At 39.6% G+C, this 21,484-nt stretch overlaps 1 protein-coding gene and 1 non-coding gene across 4 annotated transcripts; both read left to right on the top strand.

Annotated features, from left to right (window-relative positions):
- The first annotated feature begins 5,658 nt into the window (after positions 1-5,658).
- On the top strand, positions 5,659-20,070 carry TMCO5A (transmembrane and coiled-coil domains 5A). 3 transcript variants are annotated; one of them, XM_061182264.1, is made up of 12 exons: positions 5,659-5,693; positions 6,652-6,801; positions 7,218-7,341; positions 7,740-7,790; positions 8,516-8,587; positions 11,686-11,742; positions 12,196-12,255; positions 12,684-12,748; positions 13,682-13,739; positions 13,999-14,029; positions 15,587-15,599; positions 19,872-20,070. In XM_061182264.1, exons 1-12 carry the CDS (start codon positions 5,659-5,661, stop codon positions 20,068-20,070), a joined length of 915 nt encoding a protein of 304 aa, XP_061038247.1. The 3 variants fall into 3 exon arrangements, with proteins under 3 accessions (XP_061038247.1, XP_061038249.1, XP_061038250.1); XM_061182266.1 differs by lacking the exon at positions 13,999-14,029 and having other exon boundaries at positions 15,559-15,599; XM_061182267.1 differs by lacking the exons at positions 5,659-5,693; positions 13,999-14,029; positions 15,587-15,599 and adding exons at positions 5,711-5,736; positions 16,900-16,904 and having other exon boundaries at positions 13,682-13,772.
- On the top strand, positions 16,467-16,574 carry LOC133086092 (small nucleolar RNA U13). Its single transcript, XR_009699872.1, has one exon. It is a non-coding gene; the product is annotated as a small nucleolar RNA U13 (small nucleolar RNA).
- Positions 20,071-21,484: the final 1,414 nt, after the last annotated feature.

Raw genomic sequence — 21,484 nt, 5'->3', positions numbered from 1 at the left:
TGAAATGCCACTTGAAGATTTTACTCTAAGTCATATAAATGTGAAAACTGCAAGGTATCAGGACACAAAGTGGGAAGTAAAAGAAAACAATATGTCCTAGAATTTTCAAAATTAACTTCATCAGAGGGAAGTGAATCATTTAACTGATAGAAAATGAAATAATAGATTATTGTTTCCCTACTTGACTGCTATTATAATACTTTATGTAGGCACCAAAGTTGACATACTAATTGCTACTGGAATATTTTAACAGTGAAATCAGGAAAGCATAAGACAAAAAATTAATTTAAAACAGACTTTGAGATAAAGACTTGAGTGTAAATAGTTTATTTGGAGAACTTCTCAGATGATTCTTAAACCCCTTGTCTACTTTTAGAATTAAAGTTGAAATAAGATTGGAGGGATTTCTTCAGAGGGCTGTGCTGTGAGTCTGTACCCACAATGGGGGAGGGTGGGAGTGCTACCCCTCCCTAGCCTAGTGAGATGTGAGTTCCTAAGGGAAGGGTGGGAGAGCTGCTTCTCCCTTTCCTTAAGATAAGTGAGGCAGACTAATGACCCCTAAATATGTCCATGTTATAATCCCCAGTGAATATGTTACTTTACATGGCAAGGGGTCTTTGCAGATGTGATTAAGGATCTTGAAATAGGGAGATTATCCTGGGTTATTTAGATGGACCGGAGGTAATCATTAGGGTCCTTATAAGAGAAGGGAAGGAGGATGAGAGTGAGAGAAGGCACCATGATGACAGAAGCAAAGGTCAGAGTCTGAGAGAGATGTGGAGATTCTCTACTCCTGGCTGTGAAGGTGAAGGAAGGGGACACAAGCCTAGGAATATAGGTGGCTTCTAGAAGCTGGAAAAGGCAAGGAAACAGATTTGTTCCTAGAGCCTCAAAAAGGAATGCAGGTCTGCCAACACCTTGATTTTATCCAGTGAGAGCCATGGAAGACTTCTGACCTCCAGAACTGTACAGTAACAAATTTGTGTTATTGTAATATTTTTCAGGTATAACCTGAAGAACTGTGTTTCCAGTATAGGACAGAAAGAACACAAAGTTAGAAAAATTGAGAAGGGAGTATAAAACTACACCAAATTTCAGTGTAAATTTTTTATGAAAGTGTGCATGCACAGGCACTAGTTATCCTTTTTAGGAATCCTCCATTTAATGATCACTCTGTGATTGCAAATTTTTAATTAAAGCTAGAGAAGCAAATTTAAAATAAAATAAAGGGTGATTAAAGACCAAGCATTGGTTATCTCAGAAGAAATGACCTCACTGAAAACAAAAATTATGTCACTAAAATGTGGGTTACACTGAATCAGTACTCCATAATACCAGCTCTGTATTATAGCTGAGGAAATTCCCTCTTCCTATTGCACTTTCCCAGGCTTACTGCAGAATGAACTAGAAAATGTTGAGGGATGCGGTCACAGGTATGGGAGTTCTTTTTAATCTTTTTAATCCCAGCAAGACATTTAATCTCTCTTGTCCTGTTTTCCTATCCGTAAAATATAAAGCAGTTGACTCATATGCTAATGAACAGACATTCAAAAATGGTAAAAATATAAGTGTATATTTTTAACATTATAATTTGGTTATACTTGAAAAATATAATAACTACACAAATATGTTCTTTGAATTGCTTTCAACTGGGAGGAAGGTGGGGAAACAATCTGAATGTTCATAAATTTGGTCACAGTAAAACAATTGTTGAGTATCTCATATTGGCTGAGTTGTGTTCCCCCGAAACTCATATGTGGAAATCCTAATTCCTAGTACCTGAGAATGTGACTTTGTTTAGAGACAGGGTCTTTAAAGAGGTAATTAATTTAAAGTTAGGTCATTAGGGTGGGTCCTAATCCTATATGAATGGTGTCCTCATAAGAAGAAGCGATGAGGACACAGACACACAGAGGAATGACCATGTGAGGACACACAGAGAACACAGCCATCTGCAAGCCAAGGAGAGAGGCCTCAGGAGGAACCAACTCTGCCAACACCTTGATCAGGACACAACCTCCAGAACTGTGAGAAAATAAATTTCTCTTGTTTAAGCCACCCAGTCTTGTTTAGTACTTCGTTATGGCAGCCCTAGAAAACACAGGCATTCTCCTGGCCCTCAAGAGGAGACAGATACGTAAACAGAGAAATAGTTTGGTGAGAAGGATATGGTGAAGCAAATTTTGCATATTATCAACTCAGCAGAATTTATGCGGCGATCAAAATGATAATTATAGAGAGTATGTAACAACCTGAAAAAATGTTTGTAAAAAACATTAAGTGAAAAGGTAAAACACAGCAACATAGCTATTCTACGATTACTATAAAAGATGGTTTATTAATAGACAAAAAATAGAAGAAAACTTGGAAAAACAGAGTTTTTTGCTTAGGTGAATCCTTGATGAACTTTCATTTTTTAGTTCTTTACTGCTGTTATAATAGCAATGATGCAATAAATTTTTAAATATTTAATTTTACTGATACATTCTCCCTTTTTTTCTTTTTTCCTTCACATTTTGGTTTATTTCAAGTTTCTGCTTTTGAGAAAGTTATTTTTGAAAGGGAATTCAAAAAGATTTTATGAGCCTAAAGATTGTACAGAACACAGAGATGTACAATATGTATCTTTTTAAATTCGTGTTTATGTTTTCTTCAGATAAATACCCAGAAGTGGAATTGCTACATCATATGATAGTTCTATTTTTAAGTTTCTGAAGAACCTCCATACCATTTTCCATAGTGGCTGCACCAATTTACATTCCCACCAACAGTGCACTAGGATTCCCTTTTCTCCACATCCTCACTGACACTTGTTATTTCTTGTATTTTTGTTAAGAGCCATTCTGACAGGTGTGAGGTGGTATCTCACTGTGGTTTTGATTTGCATTTCCCTGATGATTAGTGATGTTGCGCATCTTTTCATGTGCCTGTTGACCATCTGTATGCCTTCTTTGGAAAAATGTTTATTCAGATCTTCTGCCCATTTTTTTAATTGGCTTGTTTGGGGGTTTTTAGTATTGAGTTGTGTATGTTCTTTGTATATTCTGAATATTAGCCCCGTTAGCAGAAATAACCACTAAAAATAAGTAAGGACTTAAGGAAAATGGCACACTTGATTCTGTATTCGAAAAATAATGATCTAAAATGAGATTATAGAGCCTTGCCTGGCTATAAGCCTCAAGATCAAGCTCATTTATAAAAATATCCAAAGAAGAATTTGCCAAAGTAAAAGTGAGGACAAATGAGGTGAGCAGAAGATATAGCTCTCCATCCCTTGAGGCAGCCGGAAGGGCCAGGGCCCAGGCAGCTCCATTCAGGGCTCACACACCTGGCCAGGACCCTTACAGCAGAAAGGTGAGGCACAGCACACAGAGCCTGAGTGCCCAGCCTGGAAAAGAGCACGTATTTTCCCAACAGACTTCCACACAAAGGCCACGGCGTTCCTGACAGCAATGCAGCAAAATCTGACACGTCTCTCAGTAACTCTTTTGTGTGGGGCAGGGCACAGCACGGAAAAGTTAACAAGATGAAAACAGCTGCCCTAAAGCTGAACCGGATGTTAATCAAACCTCCTAAAGAGCAGGAAGGCTTATATCGAGGACCTTAATTTGCCCCCTAGGCCCTGTTTTTACCCTGATTTAGCAGTTCTCACTATAGCAATCTGTTGTCCTCATCCCACACAGGCCCCAAGCTTGGGATTCTGCTGCTCCTACAGGCTTGCCTTTGGTAGCCCCTCAAGGAGAAAACCTCCCCAGGAAGGAGATAGAGCTTTATTTTTATCCCAGTTAAAGTCCCTATCCAATCCATTAATAGCTACAATAACCTTGGTCCAGGGCATTTCCTGGAGAATCTACAACCAGCTGGGGTTAATGAACTCTCCCTACCATTAATTCCTGGGAGAGGCCATTGGCCTGAATGGTTACTTAATTACTCTTCTGTGTACAGCTTCATAAAGCAATGAAATGCCTTCTTTCAGGAAGAAGGGAGATGGTAATGGGGGTCATCAGAGGCCATTAATTTTACAAATAGTTTGTTAGAAACTACAGTATGTTAAGAAATCACTCTGGCCCACAAATCAACTCAATGCGGTCCTTATTAAGTTGAGATCCAAACCTTCCCAGGTTTCCATGATTCACACACATAAAGTTACAAGTGGTGCAGAATCTGGTCAAAATGTACATACTCAGGTATGCAGAAACATATTCTTTATATTCTGCAAATGATCTTATCTTCCCCTCTAGCTCTGATTCCTTAAGTTGGCAGAAAAGACTCAATGGGGCCAATTCAAGACACCATAGACTTTTCCCAGTTAAAAATCTCTTTCAGGTAATTTCTCAGTCTTAGGGAGATTCTTCCTCTCCAGAGCTCTCCTCTTTCCCAGGATATTGGCAGGTGCAGGGAAAAACTACATATCCTTAAGGAGGGTTGAAGGAGGAGCTTTGGGTCTTCATGGCTCCTCTTGCTGCTCCTGGGTTTGCTGGCCTTTCAGGCTGTATGCTGGCCCATGCTGCTTGTGCTATCCCTCCCCCCAACACACACACACACGCCCTAGAATGTAAACCCCATGAGGGCAGGTGTCTTGGCTGTTTTGTTTACTCTGTCTCCCTAATGCTTAGAACAGTGCCTGGCATACACAGGAGCTCCTTCAATGTTTCAGTGTTTGTCCAATGAATGAGTAGTTAGTTGGCTACATGATGGGATTAGACTGCTGGCCTTAGGAATCAGACTTTCCATATTAGTCACACTTCAAAGCAAGGGAGCTCAATCTGCCAGAGAAATAAAAGACAGGGGCTACCCCTTCATACTGCCCAGAAATCACATCCATTAAACTACTGCTGCCAAAGGGAAGACGTGACCATGAAACACACACAACCATCTAGGGTCTGAAGTCTCCACAGATGATGAGAAACCATTGCCACCCACCCCACTGTGACATGCTGCCCCCCATGTCAATAGCAGAGTCATGACACCTCAGAAGGTTCTGAGATTCTATTGGACAGTTCCACTGGGGAAAGATTAGACTCTTCAGAAGCTAATTGCCTAGAGCAGAATCAGGAAGACCATACACATCAGAAGAGAGGTGGAGTTTATGGAAGTAATGGATTTAAAGAGGAAACCAAAGGGGCAGAGCAAGCCAAATTTACTTCTGCTTGGTTTTTCTGAGCCCTGTTTAATACTAAGATCTTAATATCTGGAGATTCTTATAGAGGCCAGGCTAGAGAGCAGAGAGATTACTTTTCAGAGAAGTTATACACCTACACCCATGCCTATGGGCCCTTTAGGAAAGCTAGTGGCCCTAGAGTAGAAAGGGACTTGAGAACAATTGATAACCTCTATTGATTCTTATTGCTGTGTATAAATTCCAAAGGGTTTTGTGTTGGTGAACTATCTCTGAATATACCTGCTAGTAGGATATATACTGAAATTTCCAGCATTATCCCTGTATCCTCACTGTATCCTTACTGAGGCATAATCAGAACATGAGCAGAAAACCAAAAGGCTGAATTTTGTCATGGCCAAAATGTGAAGTTGGAGGGAAGAAACCAGTTAATTTTGTTTCTATATTTGGGGGCTCTTGGCTAGTTACTCTACTTCACAAATGGACCCATTTCCCCAACTCACTAGATACATCTCTGCTGATATTTTAGGGAATCTACAATGGAAGAACACAAGGAAGATCAACTAGATCATGAGTAAGTAATCATGATTTATGCAAAGCCACATCCAACGACCAAGGTATGAAGCAGGTCTGCTGTTGATGTCTTCCTTCATCTTCTAGTCTCCCTCTCTCTCTCCATCTACTATCTATCCCTCCCCCATTGCACTCCACCTCAAGCCTTTCATGCCCTCCTGAAGTGATAGCTATTATAAAGTCTTCTTTTCCAAAATCATCCCTCATCCTTACTCAAAAGTCTACCTCACTAACTTATTCATGGTTAATCATTTGAAAAGCAAACTAATTAATTGATACATGAAAAAGAAAAGCTTATTGAGAGCTTCCATGTGCCAGGTACCCTTTCTAGATTACTCTAGTGTTACCCTTATTTTATTCAAATTTACTTCAAAAAGATTTTTGCATTCTTGAAAGTGAATGCCTGGATCATATCTGTGTGCTCAATGAAGTGACTCTCATGATAGATACTCAAGCTTTGTAGCAGGCACTGTAAGAGAAGTTTTGAGATGGGAGGAGGAAGGGAAAGACTGAAGCCCTACCTGCTGGTAGAAATCTCTTGTGGCTCTGCATAAAGCTGGGCTCAATCATAAGGAATGTGCCAGCTACCTGGATAAAAGTACTCAATAAAAGTGTATTGCATGAGCAGATTTTGTGAACAATTTGTCTGCGAAACCAATGCAGGAGACTATTTAAGGAAGCAAGACTTCTGGAACCAGAGTGGAGGTGCACTAGTATATTGAGCCCTTTGGCTGAGAAAGCCTGAGAAAAACCTCTCTTGCTGACCAAGTTGAGAATTATTGAAACAAATTGTAGAGCATGATTAAGAAATATAATTTCCTAAGAATGAAAAAGGAAAGATGTGCTTCCAGAAACAGCCAGGTTAATGAATTACATGCCTTCTAGATATCCCCTTTAGTCCAAAGATTACTGATCTTAAGATAACAGGCCCTTGTTCAATTTGGGGACTGAGTCTACAGGTCAGAGAAAGTGGAAATCTTAAGACTGGTCCAGTCAAAGAGGAACATTAACAGTTTGAATACGGACCTTGAAAGGGATATGCAGAGAATTGATGAAGCAAATCAGGACCTTCTTCTCAAAATCCACGAGAAAGAAGATGAGATTCAGAGGTGAGTGTTGGGGTTCCATGAGGGAAGTTCTCCATCCAGAGGACGGGGTGGAAGAGAAGAGACAACACTAAATTTTCCTGTTTGTTCTAGAGACCTAAATCTTGTACAGAAAAGTTTCTTCTTCATTCTTTGGCATTTCTCTGTGGCTCAAACCCTGAAATACAGCAAGTTTTAAAGAGATTCCTAAAAAAATTGGGTGATATTTACCTGAGTTGAAAGAACATTGGGGTGTTTGACTTGGGAATCAGAGGAATCTTACTTTTCCTGCCTTGAAAGTGATTCTGAGTCTAAGGATCCAGGAAAGAATGGTTTCCAACTTGAGATTCGTGTTTATTGTCACTGAGGTACCCCTGAAACTGATATTTGTGTTGTGTCAGTTCTGCCAGATCCTCACAGTGTGTGCTTGCGTCATCTAGGCTGGAAAATGAGATCACTCAGACCAGAGACCTGGCAGAGGATGAGGAGTGGGAGAAGGAGAACTGCACCACCATGGAAAGGGAAAGAGCCTTGCAGGAGCTAGAAGAAGAAACAGCCAGACTGGTAAGCAAGAAGCTGGGAAGAGCTATATGATAGGTTTTATTCATCATCCTGTCTCTCATCAACTATCAGATAAGCTAGTCTCTCCTTTTTACATACAACTAGTAGTCAACTCAAAAGTCATGGCAGGATGTGTCCATGCATGGAAAGGGATGTGTGGAGGGTAGGGTTTCTTTGGTAATACTTAGTATTGGGAAGCCCTGCGTGTGGGTATCTCTATCCCTGGTAAGTTGGTGTGTATGTATTGAGATCAAACCACAGGTTCCTTACCTGACCTTATGCAATAAGGTGGAGTTCCTGCAGGAAATCATCACTGGAGCGAAATGGAGAACAATCAACTAAATAAAGACAGATGATGGTATGCAGATGCACACTTACACTCTGCTTCTTTCTCTCAACAGGAAAGGAAGAATGAGACTCTGGCCCACAGTATAGCAGAACTTGAAAGAAAGGTGGGATGGGGCTCTTGTGTTCCCCAGTGTTCCCACAGCATCCCCAGGCACCAAAGAGGCAAGGGAGCAAAAGTGATCATAGGGGATCCCACATGTCAGAGAGGCCTGTGCTGGGGTGGATACTACTCTCCTGAGGCTGAGCTTCATGACCTAAATAAATGCCATGGATCTTCCCTGAAAGTATCAGATGGAGGGAGTGAGTGGGTTATTCAGGGTATTCAGTGATCCCACAGGTTCCTTCATTCTATTACAAAAGAAGGTATTCCAGTAGACACTCTGTTAAAGTGATTGGCTGGCAACTTTGTAGTGAGAGTTAATTTTACTTTCAACAGAGACTTAAAAATACTTAATTCCTAAGGATTCCCTCTTCCTTGTCTAGGCATTCCCTCTACCTCAACTCCTGCTCAGAATACAGTGGGCTTCCTATGATACCCTACTTTCTGACCCATACCTGAATAACCCAGCATGGATTAGGGGTTCAGAAAAGTACCCCTGCCTTGAGCAGGCTCTAGCTTTGGTGGCCAAGACTAGTGAGAAGAAGTTAGGGGTAGAATAAAGATGTTTCCAAGAGCACCAAGTATCCACCAAAGGACCACCTCCTGGCAGCTTTTATCAAGACCAAATTACCAGGCCACACACACACCAGAGAATGTCTTTGTTTTCTTTATTTTTTTTTATTTGATGTATTTTTTATTTGCAATGTATTTTTTTATTTTAAACTGTAGCTTACAAGGAAATCTCAAAAGGCAACTAAGTGTGAACAAGGCAATCTAAAGGGAACCCCAGAAGAGTCAAAGGTAAATGGAAAAGCAATCTTGAATGGGTTTGGACTATATGAACAGGAAACAAGCTTTCAAGTGGAAACAACTGTCAAAGTTGGGATAAATTCTTTGTAGTTTTACCCATGTCAGGCATAAGCCTGGGCCACTGAGTGCTGACATTTCCTCTGCTCTTAGTAAGGAGTTTTACTCTGAAGCCATATATTTTGTTGTTTCTTCCATGAGGAAGAGCAGAACACAAATGCATATATAACACTGGAGGCAGTTGAAGTCCCTAATTTAAATCCTGTCCCCAGTACTTAGTGTGGTATATGAAGGGCAATTTAATCAGTCCCTCCCAGCCTCCATTTGAAAATTGAGTGAAATTGCGTATATAAAGTATTCTTTCCATTTTTTGGAGAGCTAAAACCTGAAGTCACATAATTTTAAAGTGACTATTTAAGAGTCTGGCTAAGGTGTATGTATGAATTCATAGAGGCAGAGCTAGGATCTATAAATCTACTGCATGCTAGGCAACTTACACATCCTGTCATGGAATCCAATCAAGAAAAGAAATCATTACATTGGTCATTCAAGTATCTAGTGAGTTCTGCATGCTAAGTGCATCAGACAGTGCTTAGCATTTCTCTAATTGTGTTCCAGAGCTAAGAACCTGGACACAACCACAACACATCCGATCAAAGATGCAAGAAGAATTAGAGACTTACTTTTTTTATTTAGAGAACAGGTAAAATTCTAACTTGATACTTTCTGTAGAATTACATCTTTATCCTTGCCTTGTCTAATTTTTCTTTAGCTTATTAAGCCCACACTTAAGCCCATACTGTGTATATGAAGGCTATGAAGATATGGACACAGTGAAAATAGAAATATAAAATGAAAGAATAGAGAATCACTCCCCTATCTTCTCTTGGTCAAATTAGTGTTGATGGCCACAAAAAAAAAAAAAAAAGAAGAAGAAGAAGAAGTTGTTTAAAGCCACCAAGTAAGCTTGCTTAGTCATGCACATCCAGGAAATTTACCTGGAAAGAAAGAAATCTGGATCCTGTGTGTACATCAGGAAGAAAGTGAAGTTAAGACTAGAAAGGATTATGAAGCCCCATGACTATCCTTACCATATAACTGCAGCAGTCAGAGATTGATTTTCTTCCTTCTCCTGCCCAAAACAAGTTTTCCTGACAGTAAGGCCACCAGAATCTAGTGGGGACACTTTAATGCTGGCTATGTCAGGTGAGCTAAGCTGACAGACTATAAATAGAGAGTTCCAGGTGTTGTCAGAACAATGGCCATTATTTTCCTAGCAGCAACCAGCCCAGCCCTAAAGAGTTCTAGAGTATTATTAACCCTCTGAATCACTCCCTTTTGCCCACCTGTTTTGTAGAATTCTTAGGTGATATCTCTAATTCTATGAAATATACAGCATCTCCTTTGCTTCTGTTCCTCTTGCATGCTGGTGATTAGTTCAGTAGTTTAATGGGATGCCTGCTTCAACTCCTTGTGACTCAGGCCACTGTCTTGAAAATACAGCCTTTAGCACATTTTTCTTTCTGGCCCTGGATGTAACTGACTGGAGGGGAAAGGAACTGTTAGAAGCATCCAGATGTAAAATAATGATCCCTAGATGAAAGTGGGAACAACAGAGCTGAAAGGGAAGGAAGGGAAAATACAGTTATATCTGCTCTTCCTACAGAATATAACCCAAATGCATCCATTCTTCCCTATCTACTACTACTAATAGTACTACCCTCTTGCAAGCCACCATAACCCTCACCTGGATGCTGAAGTAGCCTCCTAACAAGTCTTCCTGCTTCAACTCTTACTCCTAAACAATCTCACTTCCCACATATTGAAAAGTCTCTTCTTTAAAAACACAGGTCAGATTGTGTCTTTACCACTTGAAGCTCTCTCCTGGCTTTTCACTACAATTAGAATAAAGAACCAAATTTTGGGGACTTCCCTGGTAGTGCACTGGTTAAGAATCGCCTGCCAATGCAGGGGACACGGTATCGAGCCTTGGTCCGGGAAGATCCCACATGCCACAGAGCAGCTAAGCCTGTGCGCCACAATTACTGAGCCTGCGCTCTAGAGCCCGCGAGCCACAACTACTGAGCCCACGTGCCTCGAGCCCGTGCTCCACAGCAAGAGAAGCCACTGCAATGAGAAGCCCGTGCACCACAACAAAGAGTAGACCCCGCTCGCCACAACTAGAGAAAGCCCACGCGCAGCAACAAAGACCCAACGCGGCCATAAATAAATAAATAAATGAACCAAATTTTTTTTAGAAGTTATAACGCCCCACATATGTAATCTCATCAGTGGCTACCTTTCCCCACCTTACCAGTATCCCCTGTGCTTCAGCCACATAACTTCTTCATACATACCAAAGTTCACAGTCTTGGCCCTTGTTGTAACCTCTGCATGGGACATAGTTCCTCCAGATCTCCATTTGACTAATATTTATCTTTCAGATTTCAGCTCAAGTATCATCAGAGAGGCCTTCGCCAACCACCTATATTAGCTCTTATGCCATCACTCACTCTCACTCTCAGCACATTACTCTGCTTTTATTTCCTTCACAGCACTTACCATTATCATGTTGACTCATTTGTTATGTCCCCCTACTAGAATGTCAGCTCTGTGAGGCAGAAAGCCTATCAATTCTGTTCGCCATTGTATCCTCAGTACTCCCCCTGCCCTTTCCCTGTCACTCCAGTATAGTGGCCAATATAGAATAGGCTTTCATCAAATATTCAAGGAAGGAAGAGAGGAAAGAAGAAATACAGGGAGAAAGAAAGGAGTGAGCCATGAATATATAAAAGCAAAAGTGACACTGAATTTTTCAAGGTTGATGTTTTTCTAAGAGAAATAGCTAAGGAAGAAGGAAGCTAAGAATTGAAGTTTAAGGGCGAAGGAAGCACTGATGAATACTCAAGTGGTCAAGAGTGCAGGCTCACCAGGCAGCTGCAAAGGACAGTTTGACTGCCCTCCATCAAAAAGATATCTGAAATGGTGCCCAATGCACTTCAACCACCTGTGAGATAACCTTTGCTATAGCATTTCAGAATGGAATCCTGTTTTTGCCTTGCTGAGTTACCAGCCTCCTTCCCTGTCTATAGGTTAAGTTACAACAGCTGGAAGCCTCCTGTGCAGACCAAGAGGAGGAGCTGGCCAAGGTAACCACAGTAACTTCAATGTTACTCCTCCCAAAGGAAGGGATACTCGATTCTTGGTCAGACGATCTAATGCATTCCTCAAATGATTGAGTTATAATAAGGTTCTAGATCCCAAACCATTATGGGATCAGGAGGGTATGAAGGAAAGGAAGATGACTATAGTCTCCTAAGTTACCTTCTATTTAATATTTTTTATAGGATACATTTCATAATCTATATCTTCCACAAATTAGTATCTATTCTTCTCCCAACTGTGCCCAAATAATCCCCATGGGACTATAAAATATAGCTTGTTTACCCTCAAAAACATTAGTTTATATGTACAAAAAAACATATTTAGAACAATTAGAAAACCACATTTAGGGTCTGGTACACAGGAGGAAACAAGTGTACTATTGTTCTTACAGCAATTCACTGAGAAAATTTAAAACTAATAAATTTTAGTCTCCCCAGGTAATAGAAGACTATGCACTTGTGGCCCAGCTCTGTGAAGATCAGGCCCTCTGCATAAAGGTACAGCCTCTCAGTAAAGGGACAGCAAAGGGTTTGTTCAGGTACAGGGTGAAATGGAACCAGGTTTTTCAGAGCATACTGTCTGGAACAATTTTAACTCTTCAAGGTGTCATTCCAGAGGGATTTTAGGGTCTCTGACACTCCACCACCAATATCATTCTGTTACTTCCCTGGTCTCCCAGCCTCTGTGCCCTTAACTTAATAATGAACACTTTTCCTGTTTATAATCCCAATTACCCACAGGGACCTGTCCAATGGTGAAATATAGTGAGAGGTCAGTAGTGGTGGGGTGGAGGCTAGGAAGGAGAAAAAGTGGCAGTGGGAATACCAAACATTTATGTTACAGTGTAATAATGCGTGTTTATTATGATTAGGAAAAGCACAGGGCTTTAATTAGTAACCGTGCTATCTTTTATTTCTCTTTGAAGAAGTACCAGGAAACTTTGAAGAAAATAGAAGAAGAACTAGAGACTCGGTTCCTCGAGAGAGAAGTGTAAGCTTTGGCAAACAAAGGAACATCCTGGTTTTAGTGGTAACTCCATCTCAGCCTGGGTCAGAGCAAACATCTCTCTAGTTCCAGTTTGGAATTGTGAGGCCCCCAACACCACATATCTCTCCCCTCTGTAGTGATCAGGTCGACTCCCACTGAACCACACCAACTTTAAAACGCAGGTCCTTCTCCCATCCTTCTTCAAAGACTGTAGAAACACATCTCCCTTCATAGCTTTATCATGTTACCAATTATTTGGGTTTATATTAAGGGTAGGAACATGTGCTTTAAAAAGGGTTAGTGGTCAGGCACCTTGATAAGTAGAACATTCATATTAAACATAAATAAAAGCTTCCTTCCCCCCAAAAATACCCCTTGAGTTTGTCAAAAGAGTTTAAATGATGAGAAACTAAACCAAAAACCTCACTTCCATTTCTTGACCCTCTTTAGATGTTAAATCTTAATTCAGTCAAGAGTATCTCTATATATTAAATATTTTGGAATCTTGGGGTGAAGAGAAAGAGACCCAAACTGAATAAAGCCTCTAAATAGGCAGGTACACACCGTGGCCTTGTGTCCAAGACACCAGGACTTGGAGGTCCTCGCCCCTAAAGGATACCTTCAAGTCTCCCAAAATCCTTCCTGAGTACTAGGTATGGCTTGACTGCTAAGCTAAGTTTCTAGAACAAGGCTATTCAACAGATATTTCTATACTATCTATTAAGTATCCACTTAGCCACTTACTGAGTACTTGAAGAACAGGTAGTATGACTGAGGAACTTATTTTTCATTTTAATTAATTTAAATTTAAATAGCTACATGTAGCAACTGGCTACAATAGAATTAGAATATAAAACTGTTTTTAAACAACGATCATATAGTATGAATCTTTGAGTGCACTTTATCCAATCTCTATCTTGGTTCTTTTCCCCCTAGGTCAAAAGTCATAAGCATGAACTCAGCATGCAAAGAGCGTAACGGCCAAAATAACAAGGTAACCACCTACTCCATCTTCAGCTTCTTCAGTGTCATCACCTTTCAAAGGAGTTTCCAAAATCACTATAAGCCACCAAACATCTAGCAATCTTCCCATGTGAATTTTCCAAGAACAGTACCAGATATAATTCCAAAGCATTTCAACCCTAAACAAACAAAGAGGATGCTAAGGAACAATTGTCTTTCCTCTTACAGCTGTGCAAATGAGGTGTTCTCAAAGAAACCACCCCCAGACCAAAGAGAGTTTAGAATAGAAGCGAGAAGGAACATTAACTGAGGGTGCACTCTGTGGAGAGAAGGCCAATACATGACACAAACATCACTCCTCTATCTCCCGTAATCACAGCACTCTTTCCTGATGATCCCAGCATGGTCCAGAATCTTTTACTGCACAGAACACCAAGGGCATCTATCACCATCTAATCAGAGTTGGCCTATGAGTTAAAACATAGGAAGCAGCTGCTTCTTTATGATACAGCTTCAGTGTCTATTCATCTTTAACATCATGTGTCACCAGCACATATGCAAAGGTCTGAAGGAAACAGATGCGGATGTAGAGCACCAGGCCTCTTGGCCTGCTTGGTGTCTTGTGGAAGCAAGTACATAGATAAAGTTAATTGGACTTTAATTGTAATTTATATTTCCTTTAGAGCCAAGGTTGACATTCAGCAGAAATTTTATGTTGTTGAGATATATGGTCTTTATAATCTCAGAAAAGAGAAGTCATCTCTTCCTTAAAAGCAAATATCAACATTTGACTACTACCCTTGAGGTCCTCCAGATGTCTGAATATATGTTAGACCATGTCCACAGTGACTATAGTTCCCACTGTCCTGAACAGGTTATTCTGGTCCCAAGCTTATGTATTCCACTCAGCAAGCAAAACTCCTGAAATTAACTGAAGTCCACCTCTCTAGAACCAAGCTTGGCATGCTACCTGATGTGTCCCACCATCTATTCCCAGTGCCTTATTAAAGTATTCCTTCTGACCACCTATCAGAGAAACAACAGGACTGTCTTCATCAAGATTATCAGAGTCCATGTGATGGTTCAACGACCTATGATGTTTGAGCAATCTCTTTAGAGAGGCTGCCTGAGCAGCTGACCAGCTAGCATGCCACTTAATCTCACTCAAGCTATAGAATCAAATTTGTAACCCAGAAAGCTGCTTTCTAATTCCAATTCTGCAAGCCTCATTTCCACAGTTTTCAAGTGTGATCATAATTCCTCTTCCTTTTTATCTCACAAGGAAGTTAAAAGGAAAATGAAGTAACTGAGAAAACATTTTGGAAGAGGGATGTTACAGAAATCCAGGATATATTCTCATCTTTACATTTTTATAGCTTTCAAAATTTATCTCTTGGAATATCTTTGTGTGGTTTTTATAGCCTGTAAACTTCTCTAAGGGTCACTGGCTAAGTAGAAGGTAAGGGTATAGTTGAGAGGGCCCAGAATGTAAACTGAGAGGACCTGGGTTCCAGGCCTGGTCCTGCCACTTACAAGCTGTATGACCCTACCCTTCTAAGTCTTCATTTATTCCTATCAATATATAAAAAGGTAATGCAGTTTTATATATATATATATATATATATATATACACACACACACATATATATACACACACACACACATATATATACACACACACATATGTATGTACATATATTTGGCTTTGAAAATTTCATCTGCTTATGTATATGAAAAAATTTGTAAAATTTTACCTAAAATAACATTTAATTAATGGCTCAGTACTACTTGGCAGTGATAACAGCCTCCAGAAATTGTTTATTTATCACTGTCCTTTCTTCTTCTCCCAGGATAACTCTCTCCAAAAGAAGAAAACAGGGTTCTATAAAACGTAAGTAAATCCCTTTGAGTAAACTTCCCAGAAAACTGGGAGTTCTACTTAGCCATACTAGCAGATAGCAAAGTCTAGACAAGGAGAACATTGTATACACACACACATGCACACACACAGTCAAGTCAACGAATTTGTTTTATCAATGACTACATTTCTCAGTTCACTGTTATGACTTCCTTGTCCAAAGGCGATGACTAAGCTCAGCTTTCCAGTATTAGAAGCCAGTGGCCTAGCAGTAATCAGAAACAGGAATCCTATCACCTAGAAGAGATGTGACAAGTCTCATACTTACCCCCTTTTCCCTTCAACACTTTCAACTAGTTTGATGTGTCTGGTTTCCCAGTAACATCAGTTGATTAGAAATGGGGACTCCAACAAAAAAATAAAAAATTAAAAAATTAAAATTAAAAACAGAAAAACAAAAGAAATTTTAAAAAATAAAAAGAATAAACAAGAAGGGTTATAAAAAAGAAAGAAGGAACTTCTGCAATATACGATAACACTGAGGCACCTTGAGGACATTATGCTAAGTGAAATAAGCTAGTCACAGAAAGACAAATACTGCATGATTCCACTTATATGAGGTATCTAAAACAGTCAAGTTCATGAATCAAAGTGTGGAATGATGGCTGCCAGGGGGTGGGGGGAGGGGGACGTGGGAAGTTACTAATCCATCGGCATAAAGCTTTGGTTAAACAAGATGATTAAGTTCTAGAGATCTGCTGTATAACATTGCACCTGTAGTCAATGATAATGTGTTGCACACTTAAAAATTTGTTAGGAAGGTAAATCTCATGTTAAGTGTTCTCACCACAGTAAAATAAATTTTTTTAAAAGCTTTAAAAAAAAAAAAGAAATGGGGAGATCCTTCTGTGGTTCGTAAGCATGAAGATTGGGTTTTTACACTATTGTGTGAGATGTGCCTCCCTCAAACTTTATCACAATGTCAGCACATTACCCCCTAATGTGAAAAATAAAAATAGGGAGAGAATTTCTAAATGCAAGTATACCACTGCCTTACAGCAGATAAAAGAGAAAGAAAATGATTGGGAAAAGGAGACAGCACCTAACAGTATTCAGCACATAATAATTGCTCAAAAATCTTGTTAAACCAAATAAGAACTCAAGATTCAAACAAATGAGTGGATATTAGTCCTTAGGGAATCATTGTGATAGCAAAGTAAAATTGGTATTGAAGCCCCTGCATTTTTAAGAAAAGGTCAAATAATGTTCAGTATAGTATGTTTAAGAAGGCATAGAGAAACATATATTTAAAGTGGTATGAAATGTGATTTAGAAAAAGTCCAATCAAAATGGTTAACATAAAATTATTGGTGCTTAAAGGTCAGCTCCAACTGTCTGGAAAATTTGCTTAAGAGGGATACTCCTTCATACCAGATAAGTGAAGAATTATATATTTCAATATCCTTAAATACATGTTCCCAGAACAACTAGCAGAATTTTCCCTAGAACTCCTAGGCCACCTTCGCCTATAATTCAACACCAGTGCCCAGCATGGAATTGCCCATGTTCCTGGGATAAGAACGATCTGCCATAGAGTTAGTAGCCTAAAGAAACATAAGCCCAGCAAGTCTAGCTCATCACATCAAACTACAAATATCTTTCCTCTTGCTCTGATCCAGCATCCTTGGAGCACTGGTATACTGTGCGCTGATAAGAAATTAGAAAGCTAGGTTATTCCTAAGATTGTCCCTGGGCATGTCATCCCAGACCCTTCTCATGAATACTGTATTCAGCTTTAAGGAGAGTGGTGGGAAGAGGCTTTTAAAAGGCTTTTGATTCTAATTTTGAGCAAGATCCTGTATTAGAATGGATCCTGGCTCTTGTCACCAAGATTAACTCTACAGGAAAACGTAAGAAAACTGGAGGGGAAGGGGCTGTTTTTAGTGAGTGGAGGTGGGCCATGAATTTGTCCTGAGGCAGGATGCAGCCTAGCACAACCAGATAAGGGTAATATAGCAAAGGAAACAGTGGCGGTTTGCTCGTGGAAATCATATTAAAACCACAAGGGCACAATAATTTATCAGTTAAATAAGAAATCAAGACTACCATAAGGAAATTTACAGAAATTTATTAGGAAATATTAAAGGAAATATAAATGAAAGAAGAGAAATACCATGATCATGGATAGGAAGCCTCAATATCATAAACATATCAATGGCCTCCAAATAATTAATAGAATCAGTTCAATTCCAATTAAACTCCCCAAAAGATTTTTCATGGTATTGAATAAAATGATACTAAAATATATTGTATATGGGAGAGTAAATGGGTCAAAAATAACCTGGGCAATTTTAAAGAAGAGAAAGGAATGAGAAACATGCCCTTTGAGATATCAAGACTTACTGGGAAGCTACAGTAATTATGATAGTGTAGTATTACCACAGGAATAGGAAAATCAACCAATGGAAAAGAACATGTGCTCAGAAACAGTGCACATATAGAACCTTGATATATGACAGTGATTATATGTCAGAGGGGAAAGAAAGGATTGACTGCTCAGTAAATATGGTGGGGAAAAAATGGTTATCCAGATGAGAAAGAAATAAGATTGAATTACTACTATACAGTACAACAAAAAAGCAAGCCCAGATGTGTTCAAGACTTAAATACCAATTAAAAAAAAAAAAAAACTACAAAACTCAGTATTAGTTATCTATTGCCACATAACAAATTACCCCAAAATTTAGTGGCTACAAACAACAAACATTTATCAACTCACACTTTCTGTGCATCGTAAATCTGTGAGCTACTTAGCTGGGTGGTTCTAGCTCATGGTCTGTTATGAGGTTGCCGTTAAGATGTTGGCTGAAATTACAGTCATTAGAAGGCTGGGCTGAGGCTAAAGGATCTATGTCCAAAGGAGCTTATTCACACAGCTGGTTGCTGGCAGGAGGTCTCAGTTCTTCATCAGATGGACCTCTCCACCAGGCTACTTGTGTGTCCTTATAACCTGACAGCTGGCTTTCTCCTGAGAGTAAGGAGGAAGCCACAGTGCTTTTAGTACATAGTCTCGGAAATCACACACTGTAATTTCCATGACATGTTATTCTTTAGAAGCAATTCATTAAGTCTATTCCACACTCCAATGGAGAAGAATCTCTCTAAGGGAGGAATACCAAAGAATTTGTGGACATATTTTTAAACTACCATAAACTCAACACAAAATAGTATCTTTTAGGCCTTGGGGTAGGGAATGATTTTTCAAACAAGATACAAAAAGAAGTGATTCTAATTAAAGGAAATGTTGATAAATTAGACTTTATTAAAAATAACTTTAGGGACTTCCCTGGTGGCACAGTGGTTAAGAATCTGCCTGCCAATGCAGTGGACACGGGTTCGATCCCTGGTCCAGGAAGATCCCACATGCCGCAGAGCAACTAAGCCTGTGCACCACAACTACTGAGCCTGCGCTCTAGAGCCTGCGAGCCACAACTACTGAAGCCCATGAGCTTAGAGCCTGTGCTCCTCAAAGAGAGAAGCCACCACAATGAGAAGCCCGTGCACCTCAACGAAGAGTAGCCCACACTCGCTGCAACTAGCAAAAGCCTGGGCGCAGCAACAAAGACCCAGTGCAGCCAAAAATAAATAAATAAAATGCACATTAAAAAATAAATAAATTTTGTTCTTTAACACCTTAGAGCAAGTGAAAGTTATAAAGTAGAGGGCAGATATTCAAAATACACACAATGGAAAAGGATTAATATCAAGAACATATAAAGAATTCCTACAAATTAATAAGAAAAGTCCAAACAACATAGTAGATAAATGGGCAAGAGGAAACACATAAGATGAATAAACCTATGAACAGATGTTCAGCACCATCGTTCATCAAGGAAATGCAAGCCAAGACCTTAATGAGATATTACTTTATACCCATCTGATTGGCAAAAGTTTAAAAATCTGATAACATCAAATGCTGGAGAGGATGTGGATCCACAGAAACATAAACCCTGCTGGTGGAGTATAAATTGGTGCAACTACTTTGGAAAACAATTTTCCAAAATAAAAATAAAAAACAAAACAAGATAATTTCAGATAGTGATAAATGCTGAAAGAAAATTAAACATGGTGATGGGAGAGAGAGTAGCTGGCAGGCCAGCATATGGGAAGAGGCTACCTTTATAAGGGGTTGTTAAAAGTAGAGACATTTGAATATCAAGGAGTCAGACATGTATTTAGATTATGACTATTTTGTTCCAGGTTTTCTAACCTCTAGTTAACAGTTTTTTGGCTTTCTCTTTCCAGGATTTTTCAATATTTCTTTTTCACCACCCTGTTTTTCATCAGACTGCTGGGCTACGTGTTGTTCCACATAAGTTTTATAAATCCAGATCTCTTTGTCAATATACTGCCCAAGATACTGAGCAGGAACATCTTGTGGAAGCTAAGATGCTTTCTCTTTCCATTTCTCATGCTTGAGACAGAGGACATGTTACCCCACTGACCCCCAAGAAATATCCTGGAGCAAAAGAAGGCAAGTGGTATCTGAGTCCGTAGACTAAGAGATGGTGGAACTTGTGGAGGGAAGAGGTTTTCTTCAGTTATTTCCTTGAGGTTTGCCTACTTGATTACCATCCCTCCTCACGTAGTCTTTCCAAGATTAACCTTGCCCAGTAAAGAGCTCTGTCAATGGATTTCTGTGGCTATATGGATAAGCTAAATAGTACCAATAGTAAACAAAGTAGACTATTTTTGGAATAATATCATAAATGCTGAGCAAAATTAGAGTTGATCAATTCTTCTAGTGAATCTTAAAAATCTAAGACACAGGATCCCTGCAAAGCAGAAGATTGTTCATTACTTACATTAGAACTCTTTGGTTGTAAGTTGCCTTAGTTTAAGCTAATTTATAAATTTATAGCACACAAAAAAGTATTGCCTCATGGAACTAAAAATCTGGGGCTTCAGGCATGGCTGGATCCAGAAGCCTCAACGTAATGTCATTGTAGTTTCATCTCTCTCTTCTCATCTCATTGGATGGGCATTTTCCTTTTAGTGGGAAGATGCTGCCAACAGCCTAAGACTCATACTACCAGATTAGCATCCTTAGCAGAATGAAAGAGTCTTTTCTAATAGCTCCAGCAGGAAATTTCAGATAAACTGACTTAGTTGTGGTCAACTGTCTACCCCGTCCCACAATCAATGTGGCCAAAGGGATGGGAATACTCTGATTAGTCAAGCATGAATCCATGAACCATATGTCCAAACTCTTGTAAGGGGCAGGGGAGGTAAGGGGACAAGAAAGAGATAAGGGAGTCAGCCCCATGTAAACTATATGGAATGTGTTTCCCAAAGGAAAGGGGGCACTCAATTCCCAGAGAAGGGGAAAGGGATACTGGACTGGCAAAAGCTGACGTTCACTTAATCACTAGTTTTAGCCTTACATATAAATATCCGACTTCGGCAATTAAAACTCAAAGCTGTAGCTCACTTCATATGTCTTCTTACCAGTAAAAACTATAGCTTCTCAAGATCATAAATCAAGATAAACTACTGCAAAGAGCTCAATATGAATATGTAAAGAACCAGGTTTCTAGGGCTAAAGTAAGCAAAGATTCTAAAGTAAATAGCACATGACATATAAACTGCTTCACAAACTTGGGGTAACCTAAATATGGTCAAACCTCCTATTTTTCCAATTAATTGCTGAACCATCCATGTGCCTTATTAACAGGATATACTCAAACTACCTCTTGAACTTTCCCACCCTCCTAAATGATCAGGACCCTTAACAGCTCTGAAGTCCAAGAGCACAAAGGGGTCATTCTGGCTTCCACACTAGCAGGGAATTAACTTTAACTCTTTGGTTCACTGTCATTTCTTCTTGGGGCCACATGATGTCACTGTTGAAAACTGGT

Source organism: Eubalaena glacialis, chromosome 2 (genome assembly GCF_028564815.1).
Source record: "Eubalaena glacialis isolate mEubGla1 chromosome 2, mEubGla1.1.hap2.+ XY, whole genome shotgun sequence".
NCBI lineage: Eukaryota > Metazoa > Chordata > Mammalia > Artiodactyla > Balaenidae > Eubalaena > Eubalaena glacialis.
Note: the sequence above shows the minus strand (reverse complement) of the source record. Positions and strands in the feature narration are given on the sequence as shown.